Here is a 17,291-nt window from a genome sequence, read left to right as displayed (position 1 = left end):
TGATTTTCCAAACCAAGGAGTGGACAAGGCTTAGTTCCTTCTGAGAGAGGGAGGAGCAGCATTTGTTTGTCTGATTCTCTGTCCTGGGAGACGGGAGACACAGATGAACTGCTCCAGAGCCTCATCCTCTGTCGGGACGGCCGCAGCATCCTCCCTGGGTGGCCATGGGTTGGCAGAGGGCGAGCAGGACGGGAGCCCTGATCCCAGCTTTGGTGATACCCCTGTGACGTCCTGATGCTCCCTGCGAATCGTGGGTCTCTGAGAGATGGAACTCCTGGAATGAGGGGTCCTCACGGTGGGCCACTGACTGCTGAGCAGCAGGAGCAAGTGGGAGCAGGAGCCACGTCCTGTGGGACCTGCAGAGCCAGGAGTGAGCTCCAGCTGCTGCCCCAGGCCTGGGGGAGTGGCGGGGGCACTGGGAAGGACAGCAGTGCCGCCCCGGAGCGCAGGACGAGGGTACTGGGTGTTGAGTCAGCCTTGGCCCGGGCGCAGGGCGGCCGGAGCAGCTGGTGGGGGACAGGGGCCTGCGGGGTGGTCCTGGCTGGAAGGACGGTTTAGAGCTGGATGGGTGAGGAGCAGGGGACAGGCATTCGGCAGGTGTCGGTGAGGACGCGCCGGCGAGTGGGCCAGTGGGGCTGGAGAGGAGGCTGGAGAGGTGAGCTGGGACCTCGGAGCGCAGGTTTGACTCTGGCCTGCCAGTGGGGGGCCTGGAGGTGGGAAGGGGCCCCAGGAGGGTGACTGCAGGACACAGAGGGACACGGGAGGGCAGAGGCAGACGCACCGGCCTGAGGGACATTGTGGAGGAAGAGTCAGGGTTGGAGGCCAGGGTCTGGTCGAGGAGTGGGGTGCAGAAGCTCAGTCCGGGATCTCAGGTCTCCTGGGGGCAGGGGCGGGAGAGGTCAGGAGAGCCTGGAGGCCCTGATGCCGCCCTGAGGCAGGAGAGGGGCTGCTGTGGTTGGAGGCCATCCAGGGCAAGGGGGCTGCAGGAGGCTGCCCAGGCCTCCGGGCTGGCCTGCAGAAAAGCGCAGAGGATAAAGATGGGTGCTCGAGGCTCAGGCCAGAGGCATGGGTGACCAGCTGACGGAGAGGGGCTTCCCTTCAGCCTGAGCCCTGAGCCTTCATCAGGCCGCCCTGCGGGGACCCCTGGGAGGGCCTGAGTGGACTGCAGTGCTGGCTTGGGTGTGGGTCTCATCCCTTCCTCCAGACCAGAAGTCCCAGGAGGCTGGGCTGCCAGAGGCGCTCAGGACGCCAGGGTTAGTGCAGTGGTCTGCAGGCCTGAGGCTGGACGTGCAGAAGCAGGAGGCACTGGGATGGCAGAGTGGGCTGGAGACGAGCTTCAGTGGGGTGGGGGCACAGGGAGAAAGGCTGAGTGTGCTGAGAGTTGGAGGAAGTGGGGAGGGCCAGGGCTCACTCCTGGAAGCCGGGGGCTGTGTTCCCCCATCAAATCGGAAGCCCCTGCGGAGTCTGGTGCCTCCTGGCGGAGGAGCGGGGAGCACGCAGTCCTTACCCACCACGCCTGCCACCCTGCTCCCTGAGCATTTTGGAGGCCAGACTGAGTCCTTCCCTTGTTCGCAATTTCCTTCTCCTGCCCAAAGATATTTTTTAATCTTTGAACTTGAATGGCTTCACTAGACTATGACACAGTGTGGGATTTTCTTCATCCAGTTTTCCTGAAACAACACGTGCTTTTCACCTCCGGATTCCACTCTGTTTTGGAGGGTTTTCTTCTGGTCGCTTCTGAATACGCCCTTTGTCTGCCTTTGGATCCGGCCCCAGAGCCGGCAGCGCCCGCGTGTGACTCGCAGCTGTGTCTCCTCGCCTCTCAGCTTCTGGTGTCAGCTCAGGCGTTCTCTCTGACCCTGTACCGCTCCCCGCTGCAAATGTATTGACTAGTTTTTCATGATGTAGTTTTGGTTCTCGATTCACAGTCTACAGCCTCCTTCCCCGCCATTTAAAGTGCTGCTCATGGGCTTGCTTTGCGGCAGAAGGGGCTGATGAGCGTCCTGCTGCCCCGTGCCCACGACGGCTTCCTGCGGGCTGCGGCTCAAGCAGCCCCCTGTGGGTTGGGGCTCCAGCGGCCTTGGCTGCTCCTAGTTTCCTGCTGTGTGCTTGCACGGTTGCCAGCTGACACCTTTTCCTGGCTCCCCCTGGGACCGCTGCATTGCCAAGGGCCCCCTGGGCTCCCCGCAGACTGCATCTTGTGGGCTGGGACTGTGGGTGAATGAGGGTCGCCTGCCCACAGGTGCCCAGGGCCCTGGTGTGTGGGGTGGGCCCCGGTGTGTGGGGTGGGCCCTGGTGTGTGGGGTGCTGTGCAGGCAGGGCTCCCTCCGCAGGCTCAGGCTGTGGGAGATGCGCGTTCCCTCCCGACAGAGGTCCCCCTGGGCTCAGCTCCGGAGGAGCCTTCATCTCCTTCCCTGCCCCCCACCCCCCGGAAAGACATCCTGCGTCTCTCCAGCTCGGGGGCTCCCTGGAGACGTCTCAGGACCTTCTCTTCACAGCTGGGCCTCTGCTGAGGGCCCGGTGCGTTTCCGCGGCCTCGGTCTCTGCTCTGAGCTTCTGTCCGTCCTTGCTGTGCTGCTGCTGTTACAATATTGGGCTGGGGTGGGGCCCGTTTCCGTGTTAATGCTTGCACTCTTTCCGTTAGGAATTGGGAGAACGTGCTGTGGTTTACTTTCAGTTTGCTCTCGACCACGGGAGTCTCTCCCACACTCACCACCCCCGCGCCCGAGGCCACGCCTCTGGCTTTTTCCTTTGACAGGAAGCGGACACAGTGTAGCCCGCGATCTCCAGCCTTGGAGACCTGGCTGTTCCTGCTTGACAGCGTACGTCCCCCACCCCCGCCTTGTGGCCCTGGGTCCTCCCCTGACACGCCTCTCCTCCCACACAGGCATCTCCATAACAACCGCATCCAGCATCTGGGGGCGCACAGCTTCGAGGGGCTGCAGAACCTGGAGACCCTGTGAGTGCTGCCGACGGCCCGAGTCCCGATGGGTGCAGCCTTTCCCTGGAGGGTCCCTCTCAGAGGGCGCCCCCCTCTTCCTGGGGGAGGGGCTGTGCCCACAGGGAGACCAAAGCCCACGAGATCTGAGATGGACGTGGGGCTTTGAGGAGAAGCAGGAAGAATGAGGGCCCTGAACCTGGAGACAGAAGGCTTGGGGAGGGAGCGCGCTGCTGATGGAGTGGGGCGCGCCTGTCAGCGCCCAAGCTGTGGACTCTGGGGAGGCCGCGTGACCCCATGTCACGTCCTGGATCAGCTCTGTCCAGAGCGTGCCCACGCCCTCAGCGCCCCCTCTGCGGTCCCGCCACCCCACGGCTCCCGGGAAGGCTGCATCTCAGTCACCCACAGCGGGGCCAGGCCTGGGAGGTCCCAAGAGTGAGCCCCGACTCACGGGCCAATGTTCTTGCCCCCGACACCCCACCCCACACACGGAGCCTCATTCCTGAGGTGAGGGCTTTCCCGCATCCAAGCAGCAGAGGAGACAGGCTGGGACCAGCAAGCCTGGGCTGCGGGGAGTGGATGGGACGCGGGGCCGAAGCGCAGGGCTGCCCACCCCAGCCTGCCTCCCGCGAGGGCCGCTGCACCAGCCTGTGATCAGGAGAGCCGGCCTTGCCCGGCTGGCCGCCAGGGGCAGGTGGACAGTTGACCAGCATGGTCTAGGCCCCTCGGTCGCCATGCTGGGCTGTGGGCATCTGCAGAGCTGGTCCTGGACTTACTGTCCGTGGGCAGAGCAGACCTTGGGGGTTGACCGAGAAAACACGCCCAGGTCCCGAGCTGGTCCAGACTCTGGGCCCCGTGTGAACTGCCTGCTGTGTGCCCGGTGCCAGCGGCCCCTGGGCGGTGGGGGCAGGCAGCCAGCAGCCCTGACTACCGTGCCCACAGCCCCCTCCCTCGGGGACCTGGAGCTGGGAGGCAGGTTTGGAGCCATGAGGCGCCTGCGTCGGGGGAGGCCTGTGTCTGCCTGGCCGGTGGGTGGACGGGGAGCTCTGCTGGGAAGTCGGCTGGGAAGGGGGCCATGGTGGGTGTGCGTTCCCTCTCGAAAGCCAGCTAGCGGTGGTTTCTTCACCATCGGGGCGGCGGCCTGATTCTTTCTCAATGAGCCTGGATGGCAGTGCAGGGCATTGGGCTCAACCTGCCTGGCTGGGCTTCAGAGCCACGGGTGGCGCCCATCTGCCTTTCATCTGCAGCGGAGCCAGCCTGCCGCACAGACCCGGGGCCTGCACCCACTCTGTGGAGGGCACGGACCGGCTGAGGGACCTGCTGCAGGGGCAGGACCGCCCGGCAGCAAGGCCTGCAGTGTCTCACCCACAGTGACGCCGACCTTCCAGGCGCATGTGGACTGAAGGAGAGCCGTGGGGGCTCTGTTGGAGCTGGCGCCCCCGGGGACCAGCGCCCCTGCACCCCACCCCAGCCGTGAGCTCAACACCCTCCCACCCCATCCCTGAGAACTGAGTTCTCCTTCCAACGTTTGCTCTCCCGTTGAAAAGGAGGGTGTGTTCTTGTCCTTTGTCGCCCAGAGTGCTTGTTGGGGGGCCGGCTAGACAGCCAGACGTGGGGGGTGGAGGGGGAGGTTGGAAGCAGGAGGAGAGGAGGTCAGACCTTGAACTGTTGCGTCAGTGGCCTGCTCTGCAGCCCCGTGGTCACCCTGGGGCGTCTGTGCATGGCTCTCTGCAGGGCCGAGGCTCCGCCACTTAGACCCTCTACCAACGCTTCCTGGCCCGAGCTGCAGCTGGGCTTGAGCTGTGGGCTCCTCTCCAGAGAGACAGCGGCCCCCAGCTCTTCCACCCGGGGAGGGGTGGAGGGCCAGGTGCCCAGACACACACCCACACACACACTCCCACACACACCAGGGCGCATGGCTCGAGCACTGCACGGGGACCCTTTGACCACCTTGCTTCTGTTGTGACCTCTGCTCTGGAGGCCAGATGCCCTGGGCTCCACCGCCCACCCGGGTCTTCCTCTGCCAGCTGGGGCACCAGAGCAGGAGCCCCCTGCCCTGTGGGCCCTGGATTCTCTCACCTGCACGAGTGAGATGAACACGCACACACTCTCTTTTATGCCAGAACAGCAGCACCAGGAGACCAGGGCGGGGTGGGGGCCGGGGCTGCCTGCCCACCCTCCTGCGGCAGGACGAAACCCGCAGACTGGGGGGCGCAGGCCCTGCCTGCTCGGGGAGTCTGATCGCACGGGCCAGGCTGTGGGAACTGGCTCCTGGCTCCCTGAGGCCACCTCACCGTGCAGAGCCTGCAGGGAAGCCTGGCTGCGGGCAGCAGGCACAGACGCCATCCTGCATGCATGCCTCCTTTCTGCTCCCACAGTGAGGGTGCCGGCCCCTTGGGAGATCCAGGTCAGAGTGCTCCGGAGTCCTGCACCTCCACTTTCCAGGCCAGACCCATCCAGAGATTCGGGGCAAGCTGCCCAGGTTTCTGTAGTTCATAAGTGACGGACAGTGGACCCCAAGCCTCTGGCTTCCTGGCACGTCGCTCCATTCAGTGCCAGCTCCCTGAGCTCAGACCAGTCCCTGGACTTGCCAGGGGCCCAGTGAGAAGGAAAAGGGAGGTTCTCCGAGGATGTTGTCAGGCCCTGAGGTCAGTGTCTGGAAACCATGCCTGCAGGCCCCGGCATGCCCTGCAGAACTGTTGAGGAAAGTCCTAAAAGGCCCGGCTGAACTTACCGGTGAATTTGTTTAGAAAGCTGAAGTTGTTCAGAAAGAAGAGGCCTAACCACCGTGCTCACAGCTGAGCCCGCCCCCACCGGCCTGGGTCTGGGGTCTGACGACTGCAGCCCTGTGAGGACAGAGGGGCCTGGGTTCAGAGCGCGTCGCCGCCCTCTGGCCTCTTTTCGCCTCACTGAACGAATCAGAGTAGCCCAGTGCCTGTGCTGCCGGGCCACCCCCGTGAAGGGGCTGGGGCCACGGCGCTTCTCGCCCAGGACCAGCGCCCAGCAGACGTCTGGGGGGACGGCCTGAAGCTGCGCCTCCTCGCGGGCTTTCCAGGATCTGCCTCGCAGAGCGTTCTCACGGCAACAGCAGCCGCCAGGCAAAGGGTCCTCTGCCTCTCGTCCCTGAAACCACCCCGGCCAGCAGACTCTGCCCCAAAGCGGCCTGGCCTGGGCCCTGAAAGCATCCAGCCACATCCCAGGGAGCACCAAAGAGTTCACGCTTCTGAACTGTGGTGTTGGAGAAGACTCCTGAGAGTCCTTGGACTGCAAGGACGTCCAGCCAGTCCATCCTAAAGAAAATCAGTCCTGACTATTCCTTGGAAGGACTGATGCTGAAGCTGAGATTTCAATACTTTGGCCACCTGATGCGAAGAACTGGCTCATTTGAAAAGACCCTGATGCTGGGAAAGATTGAAGGCGGGAGGAGAAGGGGGCGACAGAGGATGAGATGGCTGGATGGCATCACCAACTCCATGGACATGAGTCTGAGTAAACCCCGGGAGTTGGTGATGGACAGGGAGGCCTGGTGTGCTGCGGTTCACGGGGTCGCAAAGAGTCAGACACGGCTGAGGGACTGAACTGACTGAACCTCCCCATTCTGGGCCCGATGGTCAGCTTTGACCAGGGACAGCCCCCAGGCGGCTTTGCACGGAGGTCCTTGCGGGGTCCAGACCCTGCTCTGCCGTCGGCATGTGCCATGTGCAGGTCGCCTGGGCTGTGGGGGCCTCAGTCCCCACAGGTGGAAAGTGGGGAGATGTCTTACAGTTCCCAGAGCCTGGAACTCTGGTGCTCTCTTACGCTGGCTGCCTCAGCCTGTTGTCCCTGTAGCTCCAGATGGACAGCAATGCGCCTTTCCCCCCAGTAGTTACTTACTCTTATTTCCTCCCTCCCTCCTCCCCGCTTCCCTCCTGCACTGAGTCAGAAGGCGCAGGCAGAGTGTTCCCCGCGCCTGAGCCGGGATCACCTCCTCTGTAGGCTGGGAGCCAGGCATGCCTGGACAGGGATGCCCAGCAGGTTGGGCACAGCCACTGACTAGTTTTCTGTGGCTGCCGTAACAGATTAGACAAACCTTGTGGCTTAAAAACAACTCCAGAATTGTATTTCCCCACAGCTCAGGGGGCAGGGGGTCCGGAGTCGGGTTGGAGGGGGAGGTTCCTCTGAGGGGTCTGCAGCGGAATCTGCAGGAGCCCCTCACATCCGGCACCTGCTGAGGTCCCTGAGGTCCCTGGGCTGGTGGGCGCTCCCTGCAGTCTCTGCGTCCGCTTCTCAAGGCGTCCTGGGGCTCCTCTTTGGGTGAGGACCTTGTTGACTCTGCTGCCCGCCCTGATAAGCCAGCACTCTTGAGAGGGTCCTTATCTTATATCTGCAAAGACCCTTTCTCCAAGTAAGGTCACAGCTTCCAAGGGTGAGGACTCGGACTTGTCTTTTGGGGGCTACAGTTCAGTCTGCTCCGCTGCCCGCTGGCTGGCACCCAGAGTGCCCTGCCTGTGGTCCAGTCTCAGCCCGCGGCTGCCCGAGGCCAAACCTGGGGACACTGAGCTTTCCCTTTGCTAGTCCTTAGTCACCTACGCTTGTGGGCTTATTCGGAGAAGGCGATGGCACCCACTCCAGTACTCTTGCCTGGAAAATCCCATGGATGGAGGAGCCTGGTGGGCTACAGTCCATGGGGTTGCTAAGAGTCAGACACGACTGAGAGACTTCACTTTCACTTTTCACTTTCACGCACTGGAGAAGGAGATGGCAACCCGCTCCAGTATTCTTGCCTGGAGAATCCCAGGGATGGGGGAGCCTGGTGGGCTGCTGTCTCTGGGGTCGCACAGAGTCGGACACGATTGAAGCGACTTAGCAGCAGCAGCAGCAGTGGGCTTATTAGCTGCAAATCTGTGGGGTTTTGTGGCTCATGGAAGAATTTATTGTTCATATAAAACATCTTTTCTCTGGCTTTTCCCCAGAACCACTAATGACTCCTCACAGGCAGAAAGCTGAGCTCTTGATGTGTCCGCCTGTGTCCCACCCAGGACGACGGTTGATTCTTCTCCGCTGCAGGGCAGCCCTACCTGCTCTCTCTGGGGCAGCCATGGCCACCGTGCTTATCACCGCTCCCCTGCCAGCCTGCGGGCCCCGTGGGTCCTGCACCCCAGGCCCTGCTCGAGCTGGTCCGCAGTGGGGTGGGGGAGGTGGTTGAAGGAGGGCCTGTAGACCGCTGGGCTGCAGGTTTCCGGAGGACGCCGTGGAGAGAGGCCTGGGGGGCTGAGGTCTGGCCCCCAGCGCCCACGGGAAGGAGGCGGGGACCGCCCTCTCTTCTGCTTCTTCAGTTCACTGGCTCCGTGCACGCTGCTGGGTGTGTAGTGTGTGCCAGGCCCCTGCTGTAGGCTCGGAACATTTATGAACCAGAAAGTCATAACCCTCGTCACAGACTACGCGGCTCTAAGGCCAGAACCAGACTTAAAGATCCACAGCCCGGGAGCGGCCCCGACCCCGTCACACCGTCTAGCTCGGAGAGACACTCAGCGGGTGGTCCCTCGTCCCTGCCGGACTCGGGGTCCCCTCCCACACGCACTGCGGCCTGGCCTCGGGGCCCCTTCTTCAGGCCGCTGCATTCCACTGTGACCTGCACGGACGGCCCCGTGTCCTGGTGGTCCAGCTGAGGGGTGCTGCTGCGGGCACCCGCCTTCACCTACAGAGCCGGGTCCTTCTCTGAGCATCACATCTCAGAGCACCCAGGGCTTTTCTGGGCAAGGTGGTGAGAATGTAACGAGGCTGCAAACCTTGATGCAAATAACCTGGGAGGACCCAGAGGTGGAGGAGGCTTGTCGCCCACGGGTGGTCGTCCGCCCGCAGCCCAAGGGGGCGGGGAAGGGAATGCTCAGGACGAGGCGGTGACTGAAACACCAGCGGCTGCCACGCAGGCAGCAGGCGTCAGGCAGAGGTGGAGCCCCAGCGCCAAGCACCCCAGGGATGACCCCTGGCCTGCTGAGTGTTTTCTCTCTGCCAGTCGAGGCTTCTCGGGGCCCTCCTGAGGGCAGGGCAGCATGGGCCCTCGGTGTCGGAACAGCAGCTCCCTTACGGTCAGCAGGACTACCCCGTCAGGGACAGTCCGGGGTGTCTTTCTGGCAAAGAAGAGGGCGGAGGTGGAGGGAGGCGGAAGGGCGAGTTCCTCTCTCGGTAGAAAGGAGGACGATGTGCTGACTGCTGCCTTTGTTGATGGGTGGCCTGGTAGGCAGGCTGTTAGACAGGAAAGCAGCCTGTCGGTCCTGAAGTTGCGCCCGTGTGCCCCGAGCGTGTGGAGTCGCTCCTGTCGGTCCTGAAGTTGCGCCCGTGTGCCCCGAGCGTGTGGAGTCGCTCGGGGCTCGGGCTCAGCAGTGCAGAGGTGCTTGCGCTCGCCACGTGTGGCCGCCCTGCATCCTGGCCGTGGGGATGAAGGGGGCTCAGGGTTTATAGCCTCAGAAACATCTGGGCTCCCCCACGTTCCCCCACGCGTCTTTGTCTGTCATCTGGCGATTACCATTAGCCTTGAGAGTAAAAATGTCAGCGGAAGCCCCATTAATGATGGTAACCTCTGGACGACTGTGGAAAGTGGAGACCAACTTGTGGGTCTGTCCTCCGCTCCGGAGCCTCGTGTCCAGGAAGAGGGAGCAGGAGAGAAGCCCTCTCTACACGCTCTGGGCCTGGTGAACAGGGCCCCTCGCGCAGTGGGCGTCCCCGGAGGAGCAGGTGGCGAGCAAGCCCAGCAGAGGTCAGCGCCTGGCCCAGGGGATGCTGCTGGCCCCCGGCGATCGGCACTCTCCCACCTGCTCCAGAGACGAAGACGCACAGAAGACCCGGCCTCCAGCTCAGGCACCTACCTTGACCTGCTTGCGAGCAGCTGGGGAAGCCAGAACCCCTCTGCTCACCCTCTCTCCCACTTTCCCTAAAGCCTTGCTGTGGCCCTGCTTCCTGGAGCCCAGCGGGACGCACTCTGGGTAGCTCCGAGACGTGTGAGCCTGGACCCGAAAGAGCAGTGCCAGCTTCGGGGTCCTGCTCTGATGGGCAGAGGTCCACAGCTTCTCTCTGAGCCTCAGTTCCTGATCAGTAAAATGCTGGGGCTGGACAAGGCGACGGTAATCCCGCCAGCTCTGCTCCGAATCCACAGTGCAGCTCTGTGGACTCCAGGAGCGGCCACTGCTGCACAGCGGACGGAGGGAGACCCGGGAGGCAGTCCTGGCGCATCCCTGGCCACATTCGCCAACACTGTCATCCTGTTGGGCTTGGCTGGATGAGCAGACGAGGGGAAGGACCAGCCACGACAGCTGCACTTCCAGACCAAGCTCTGGCTGGAGGTGGGAACCAGCTCCCTTTAACCTCAGCCCTTCCCCTCCTGCACCCGGCTCCAGGAGCCGCAGACGAAACAGCTCTGGGCTGTGGCTGATTCCAGGCCATTAAAGAGAATGGACTCCACAGCCTTCAGGAGTTTTCCAGCTGAGGTTTAAGGCCCTGTGAATCACCGGCTACAGAGGAATCGGCCTTCCACCAGGGAAGGCAGGCTCAGTCCTCAGGAGCCCTCAGGTCACCACTGGCCCGAGGGCCCAGGGAGTCAGACCATCGCCCTGACGGTGGATATCGCACACACGGCCGGTGCCTCGGCTTCGGAAGCCCACAGGGGATCCCGTCTGCTTCCTGATGACAGCAGGCTTCTGGTCTCCCGGGCAGACAGTATGAACCAGGAGGAGGACGCTGTGAACCAGGACAGCCCCGTGCTGGACGCACGCGCCCAGGGCCGCAGTCCGAGCATCCTCTCCTCGAGCTGCTGTCAGGGGTGGCCTCCCTCTGCACATGTTCCTCTTTGCAGAACAGAGGCAATAACAGTAGCTGCCTTGAAGGCCTGGCATGGGAAATGACCTGCAACGGCGGAGCAGCTCGAACCCGACCACAGTTGCCACCGTCTCATCAACAGTGTTACCCCACTAGCATTTTCTCCTGTCTCACCTGACCGCGTTGCTAGAGAAAACACCAGAAAAGTTCCGGAAGAGGGAGTGAGCTGTTCTGACCCAGGGACAGGGTTGGCTTCAGGAGGTAGCCCTCCAAGGGGGCCTAGGGCTGGGAGCCCTGAAGGTGTGGGGCAAGGGTGCGGGCCGAGGGCCCAGGGGTCGCAGCTGTACCGGGAAGGGGAGACTCCACCAGGTGAGACGGTTGGTGGAGCTGAAAGGTCACTCCAGGGGTCGGAGCCCATGAGGCACGGAACGCTGCTCTGTGAGTCATGGGAAGGCTTCTCCAAGCGTCTGGAAGGGTGACAGCCTCTGCTTCCCACTTTAGAAACATCTCTAAGGCTGGTAATAATGCTCAAAATTCTCCAAGCTAGGCTTCAACAGTACGTGAACCTAGAACTTCCAGATCTTCAAGCTGGATTTAGAAAAGGCAGAGGAATCAGAGATCAAATCGTCAGCATCTGTTGGATCATAGGAAATGCAAGGGAATTCCAGAAAAACACCTGCTTCACTGACTATGCTAAAGCCTTTGACTGTATGGATCACAACGAACTGAAAAATTCCTAAAGAGATGGGAAAACCAGACCAACCTGCCTGCCTCCCGAGAAACCTGTATGCAGGTCAGGAAGCGACAGAACCGGACGTGGAACAATGGACTGGTTGAAAACAGGGAAAGGAGTCCGTCAAGGCTGTATATTGCCACCCTGCTTATGTGACTTATATGCAGAGAACATCAGGCGAAATGCCGGGCTGGGTGAAGCACACACTGGAATCAAGATTGCCGGGAGAAATAATAATATAAAAAGTATCAATATCTCAGATATGCAGATGACACCACGCTTACAGCAGAAAGTGAAGAAGAACTAAAGAGGCTCTTGATGAAAGTGAAAGAAGAGAGTGAAAAAGGTGGCTTAAATCTCAACATTCAGAAAACTAAGATCATGGCATCTGGTCCCATCACTTCATGACAAATAGAAGGGGGTAAATGAAACAGTTAGAGGCTTTATTTTCTTGGGCTCCAAAATCACTGTGGATGGTGATGCAGCCGTGAAATGAAAGACGCGTGCTCCTTGGAAGAAAAACTATGACCAACCTAGACAGCATATTAAAAAGCAGAGACATCACTTTGCTGACAAAGGTCCGTCTAGTCAAAGCTGTGGTTTTTCCAGTAGTCATGTATGGATGTGAGAGCTGGACCATAAAGGAGGCTGAGTGCTGAAGAATTGATGCTTTCAAACTGTGGTGTTGGAGAAGACTCTTGAGAGTCTCTTGGACTGTGAGGAGATCAAACCAGTCAATCCTAAAGGAAATCAATCTTGAATACTCATTGGAAGGACTAATGCTGAAGCTGAAGCGCCAATAGTTTGACCACCTGATGCGAAGGGCCGACTCAGTGGAAAAGACCCTGATGCTGGGGAAGATTGAAGGTGGGAGGAGAAGGGGGCAACAGAGGATGAGATGGTTGGATGGCATCAGCAACTCGGTGGACATGAGTTTGAACGAACTCCGGGAGATAGTGAAGGACAGGGAAGCCTGGTGTGCTGCAGTCCGTGGGGTTGCAGAGAGCTGGACAGACTTAGTGACTGAACAGCAACAGCAACAACTTGGCCAGTGGGCCCCAGACTCGAGGGCAAGCCCTGGAGTGACGCTGGGTCGGCGCAGGGCCCAGGAGCGGCCGCCAGTAGACCAAGGCCCAGGGCGCGGCGCAAACCAGGGAGGAGTTTAGGACTTTATTCCTGGACCGTGTGCTTGTCGCTGAGGGTGGGGGCCACGTCTCCTCAGCAGGCGGCCCTCCTCCACGTGGTGGCGTGGGGCCTAGGCGTGCCCAGGGCTCTGGCACTTGGCCTCCAGCTGGTGGAAGTGGGGGGAGGCCACGGGGCAGGCTGGGTGCTTTGTAAAGCCTGCTCTCCTGGTTTTGTGGGGAGGACCAGCCCTGTGGCCACGCCGACCGCGGGGAGCCGGAACCCCGAGATCCCGGCCGCGCCTCCTATCACCAGGGACGGGGATGCGGGACAGAGCTTCCTGTGGCCGTGGGGAGGTCCCATCTGGGCCGCTGACACGGCGGCCAGCACTCGTGACCGCGCAGTTGGAGTGTGGCCCATGACGCTGAGCACGAAACCCTCCACGTTGCGAACGTGTCGCACGTGTGCGGCCAGCGGGGCTGGTGGCTGTGGCCCTGGGCAGTGTGGCTGCAGACAGAGGGGACGGGGGTTTGGAGTGGACGCAGCGGTCCCCGCCGTGGCCAGGCCACGCTGGGTGTGGTCTGGAACCTTCTCCAGTGCCTGTGCTGCCTTCCCTTGGCCGTAATACGGGTGAACCGCGAGCAGTGCCCGCAAGCCCGCAGGGGAAGGCTCGGAGCTGGCGAGGGTGTCTGGGGATCCCGTCAAGCAGGGAGAAACCAGGCCGGACAGCGTGCGTTCCCCTGCCTCCCCTGGAAACAGTGCCGTTTGCTCAGCCGTGGCCCCGCCTCCCCCCCACCTCCTGCAGACCACGCTCTCCGCCTGAGGTCCAGCCTGCATCCACACCTGGACCAGGCCCATGACCCATGGAGCCTGCAGACCCACCTGTCTGCCCCGAAGACCCGCCTGTGCCTGCACCTGGCCTGCGCCCCCGCCGCCTGCAGCTCCGTCCGCACAGGCCGGCACCTGGGCTGGCAGGACCCACCACATCCGGCCGCAGCTGCTCGGCCTGCTGTCTAGACGGCGCTTCCCATCCACCTCGCTGCCACCCACTCTGCCCGGGTGGGCGTCCGTGTGTCTCGGGCCGGCAGCAAATGCCCTCCGCCCCGAGCTGGTTCCTTGGGGGGCAGAGAGCTGGCAGGGGTGTTCCTGGGCAGTTAGACCAGAGGCAGCGTCCGCGCGGCCCCCTGTGAAGCAGGGCTTGGCAGCTACCCAGGTTCTCGAAGCTGCGTAGACGTCCAGATGGGAAACGCAGGCCACCTCTGGCGTGCGGTTTGCAGAATCTTTCAGACATCTGCACCGTTTTTATTCTCCCACGTATTTCTGTAAACACAGCCGGTTGGTTTACATGCCTTTCCCACTGTCTGTCAGGCCGTTCCTGGCAAAATTCCTGACCAGAGGCTGGCGAGAGGGCTGGGACTGCTCAGTCCGGGGAAGTGTGTGAGGCCCGGGCAGCGAGCCCCCAGGGGCCCGCCCCAGCCTCCTGCCCCAGCAGCCGAGGGCGCCGCCCAGGGTGTGCTGGTGCCTCTCAAGCCCGGGTGCCTCCGGGCAGTCCGTGCGTGTCTCTTGGTTGCGCCGTCTCCACCTTTCCCTGACTCACTTGTGGAGGCGACAGGTCTGCTGGCCGCGGCTCTGTGCCAGGGCCCTTCTGGGGTTTCAACTGGAAAAGAGCAAAGCTTGTGCCTTCAGGAGCTTGCATTCCAGTTGCTGGAGAGAATGTCTCTGTCAGACATTAGCGTGTCTCGTGAGGAAAGGCACGTGGAGTGTCTCGTCACTGCCCCGTGGACGCCCCCCAAAGCCCTGATCCGTGGTGTGAATGACGCACATGACTTCTCGCGGACCCCTGTGCCCGTCGCCCAGTGGCGGGGCGTCCACTCGGGGCCGGGGCCAGGGGCCTGGGTGCTGGCCATCAGCAGGACCCCCGAGGCCATCATCCCACGCGGGGCAGCGGGCCAGCCGGGCTCCCTGCATGGTGGGGGAGCGCCTTTCTGGATTGGGTTGTAGCGCGGGGCTGGGGTGGGCCCGGGGGGCGTCCAGGGCCTCTCCCCCGCCCCAGCAGCTGCAGTGTTAACCTGCCCCTGCTCCCGGGCCCCTCCTAGCCGCCACTGTCCCTGAGGCCTGAGACTCTCTTCTCAGCCCGGGGCCCTCCTGAAGGTCTGGTTCTACGTATCAGCACAGTATTCCTGCAGACGGATCTGTGGCCAGGCAGGCCCTCCCTTCAGCCAACCCAGAGCCCAGCGTCTGTTTCCTGGGCCCCGAGCCCCGGGAGCCCCCCACAGTGACCGCCCGCCTCCTTTCCAGAGACCTGAACTGCAACCAGCTGCACGAGTTCCCCGTGGCCATCCAGACGCTGGGCCGCCTGCAGGAACTGTAAGCACCACTGTGGGGTCCGGGCTGTCCTCTGTCCGCGGGCCCCCAGGCCCTCACCTCCCAAGGTCGTGACCCCCTCCCCCCAGGTCAGGGGTCACAGGCCTCACTGCTCGGCCCGGAGCGTCTCCAGCTGGGTCGTCAGGGGAGCTGGGCCCTTCCGGCCTGGGAGACCGAGGCTGGCCCCGCCTGGAAGGCCTGGGAGTGGGCCTCATTTGTGCCTTGGGGCCCCTCCTCAGCTCCCACCCCCGGGGGTGACGACGAGCCCAGCTTGTCTTAGTCTCGGATGGGTTGCTCAGCACCTGCTCTGCAGGGTGCCTGCTGGATGCACGCTGGGGTGAGACGGTCGGAGGTGTGCCCGGGCCCCCGAGGACACAGCTCAGGGCAGGACAGGGCGGCTCAGGGCCGGCGTGTAGGTCCAGCCCTGGACTGTCTCCTCAGCGACGATGGTCTGGTGTCCAGAGGGCACTGCCGGCTGACGGGCCTGAGGTCAGCCTTGGAGGCTGCGTGTGGTCAGGGGGCGATCAGGGAGGGAGAACGAAGGCGGAAAGGCTGACGGGAGATGGGCGGGGAGGGGCGGCCCGGGGCTGGGGGGCAGCCTCTGTGGGGAGCGGCTACCAGGCAGCGGGCCGGGGTCTGCGTGTGGCCGGTTCAGGCGGCAGAGGTTTGGAGCCGGAGCCCGAGCCCCCAGCCCACGCAGGGTCTGCCCCGCTGCCACCTGTGACCTTGGGTGCCAGGTTCACGCCACCCTCACCCAGTCCAACGCTGGCAGGGGTGCCAGGCGGTGGGCATGGGGCCGTGGGGCAGGGCCCAGGGGAACGGCTGCCTGTCCTCGGGGCCCGGAGCCCCAGATGAGGGATACTGCTCTGGGGAGGGCGTGGGGCTCCGGGGTGTGCAGGCCGGGGCACCAGGAGCAGCAGCCCGGGCGTGTGTGTGTCTGTCCATCCACGGCGGCCTGAGGACATGGCTCAGACCTCTGGCCCTCGGGGCTCAGCACAGCCCTGGACGAGAAGTGGGTGATCAGACATGAGAGGGGCGGACTCCCGCGGGGCCCTGCACGAACTCGGCAGGCAGGCGGGCACTGGTAGGGGGCAGTTTAGTGACTGAGGGTGTCGGGGCAGTTCAGAGAGGACCGTGCATCCCAGTCCAGTGTTGACTTTGGACGCTTATCCCGGACGCCAGACCTGCCGTTCCCGGCTCCCAGAGCCCGGCACTCGGTGGGGGCTCCACCCACCAGTTCTCCTCTTCAGCCATGGGTGTCCACCCACCCCGGCCCTCCCCTCCGTGGGTCTGCTCCCCAGTTCATGGCCTTGAGACCAAGCCCGCCTGCCTTTGGCGCCCGCGTCTCCTCCGGGAGCCCCTGTCTCTCTGTGCTTCCCCACGTGCCCTCCCGGGGACCCTGCAGAGCTCTGCCCTCGGGGATCCAGGCCTGCTCCTCTCCGCTCTCACCCCCACCCCCAGCCTGCTGGCTCTCCTTCCCAAGGATGGAAGAGACGGGAGGGGGTCCCCGGGGTCCCCGGCTGCGTCCTTCTGGCCCCAGCCTTCTTGTCTGGCTGCCGGAGGGCGTCCTGGGGTCTCCCTGATGCCTGTGTCGTCCCCCAGGGGTTTCCATAACAACAACATCAGGGCCATCCCAGAGAAGGCCTTCCTGGGGAACCCTCTGCTGCAGACCATGTGAGCCCTTGCTCCCCTTGGGGGCGGCGTGGTTGGCGCGTGGGATTGGGGGTGCTCCCCGTGTGCTGGTCCCGGTCTTGGGGGCAACAGGGCGGGCGGGGGGAGCGGACATGTGCCTCGCCTGCTGGGAGGGCAGCGAAGATCTTGTCTGTCCTGCAGACACTTCTATGACAACCCGATCCAGTTTGTGGGGCGGTCGGCATTCCAGCACCTGCCTGGGCTGCACACCCTGTGAGTTGGCACCCCCTCCTCGATCCCCCGGTCGGGATCCTGCTTGTGTGGCCCCGGAGCCTCGGCCTCGACCCCCGGGCGCCCCACGTGTGGGTCTTCAGAGAGCCTCTCTCGGGACACTGCGCACACGGCAGCCTGGGACCGCCCCGAGTCTGTGGGGCACAGGCTGCACCTTCACGCGCCCCCAGCCTCACCTGGAGGCTGGCGCTGGGCCCCAGGCCCTCTTGCTTGGGCGCAAGCCCAGGGCTCCTCTGGGTCGGGCAGCGCACGCCCTGCTGGGCTCCTGTCCCATGCGGGCCGTATGGCCCCTGGGCTGGGGTGTCCGGTGCAGAGGGTACCAGCAGTGACCCTCGGGCAGACCCGCTGCCCGGCTCCAGGGAGCAGCCTCTGTAGCCAGAACTTCCCCAGAAGCACGCAGGCCACTGCTCTGAAACGGGG

General features: G+C 63.2%; 1 protein-coding gene across 4 annotated transcripts in view; it reads left to right on the top strand.

Annotated features, from left to right (window-relative positions):
- Nucleotides 1-17,291, top strand: part of LGR6 (leucine rich repeat containing G protein-coupled receptor 6) — an 86,786-nt gene that overhangs the window by 57,801 nt on the left and 11,694 nt on the right. For 2 of the 4 annotated variants that reach the window (XM_061381750.1, XM_061381753.1), the window contains 4 exons: nucleotides 2,888-2,959; nucleotides 14,883-14,951; nucleotides 16,551-16,622; nucleotides 16,782-16,853. In XM_061381750.1, the coding sequence (XP_061237734.1) occupies nucleotides 2,888-2,959; nucleotides 14,883-14,951; nucleotides 16,551-16,622; nucleotides 16,782-16,853 (285 nt within the window). The remainder of the gene's footprint in view (nucleotides 1-2,887; nucleotides 2,960-14,882; nucleotides 14,952-16,550; nucleotides 16,623-16,781; nucleotides 16,854-17,291) is intronic. The other 2 variants (XM_061381752.1, XM_061381751.1) reach the window with 2 other exon arrangements.

The sequence above is a fragment of the Bos javanicus genome, chromosome 16 (assembly GCF_032452875.1).
Source record: "Bos javanicus breed banteng chromosome 16, ARS-OSU_banteng_1.0, whole genome shotgun sequence".
Classification (NCBI taxonomy): Eukaryota; Metazoa; Chordata; class Mammalia; order Artiodactyla; family Bovidae; genus Bos; species Bos javanicus.
Note: the sequence above shows the minus strand (reverse complement) of the source record. Positions and strands in the feature narration are given on the sequence as shown.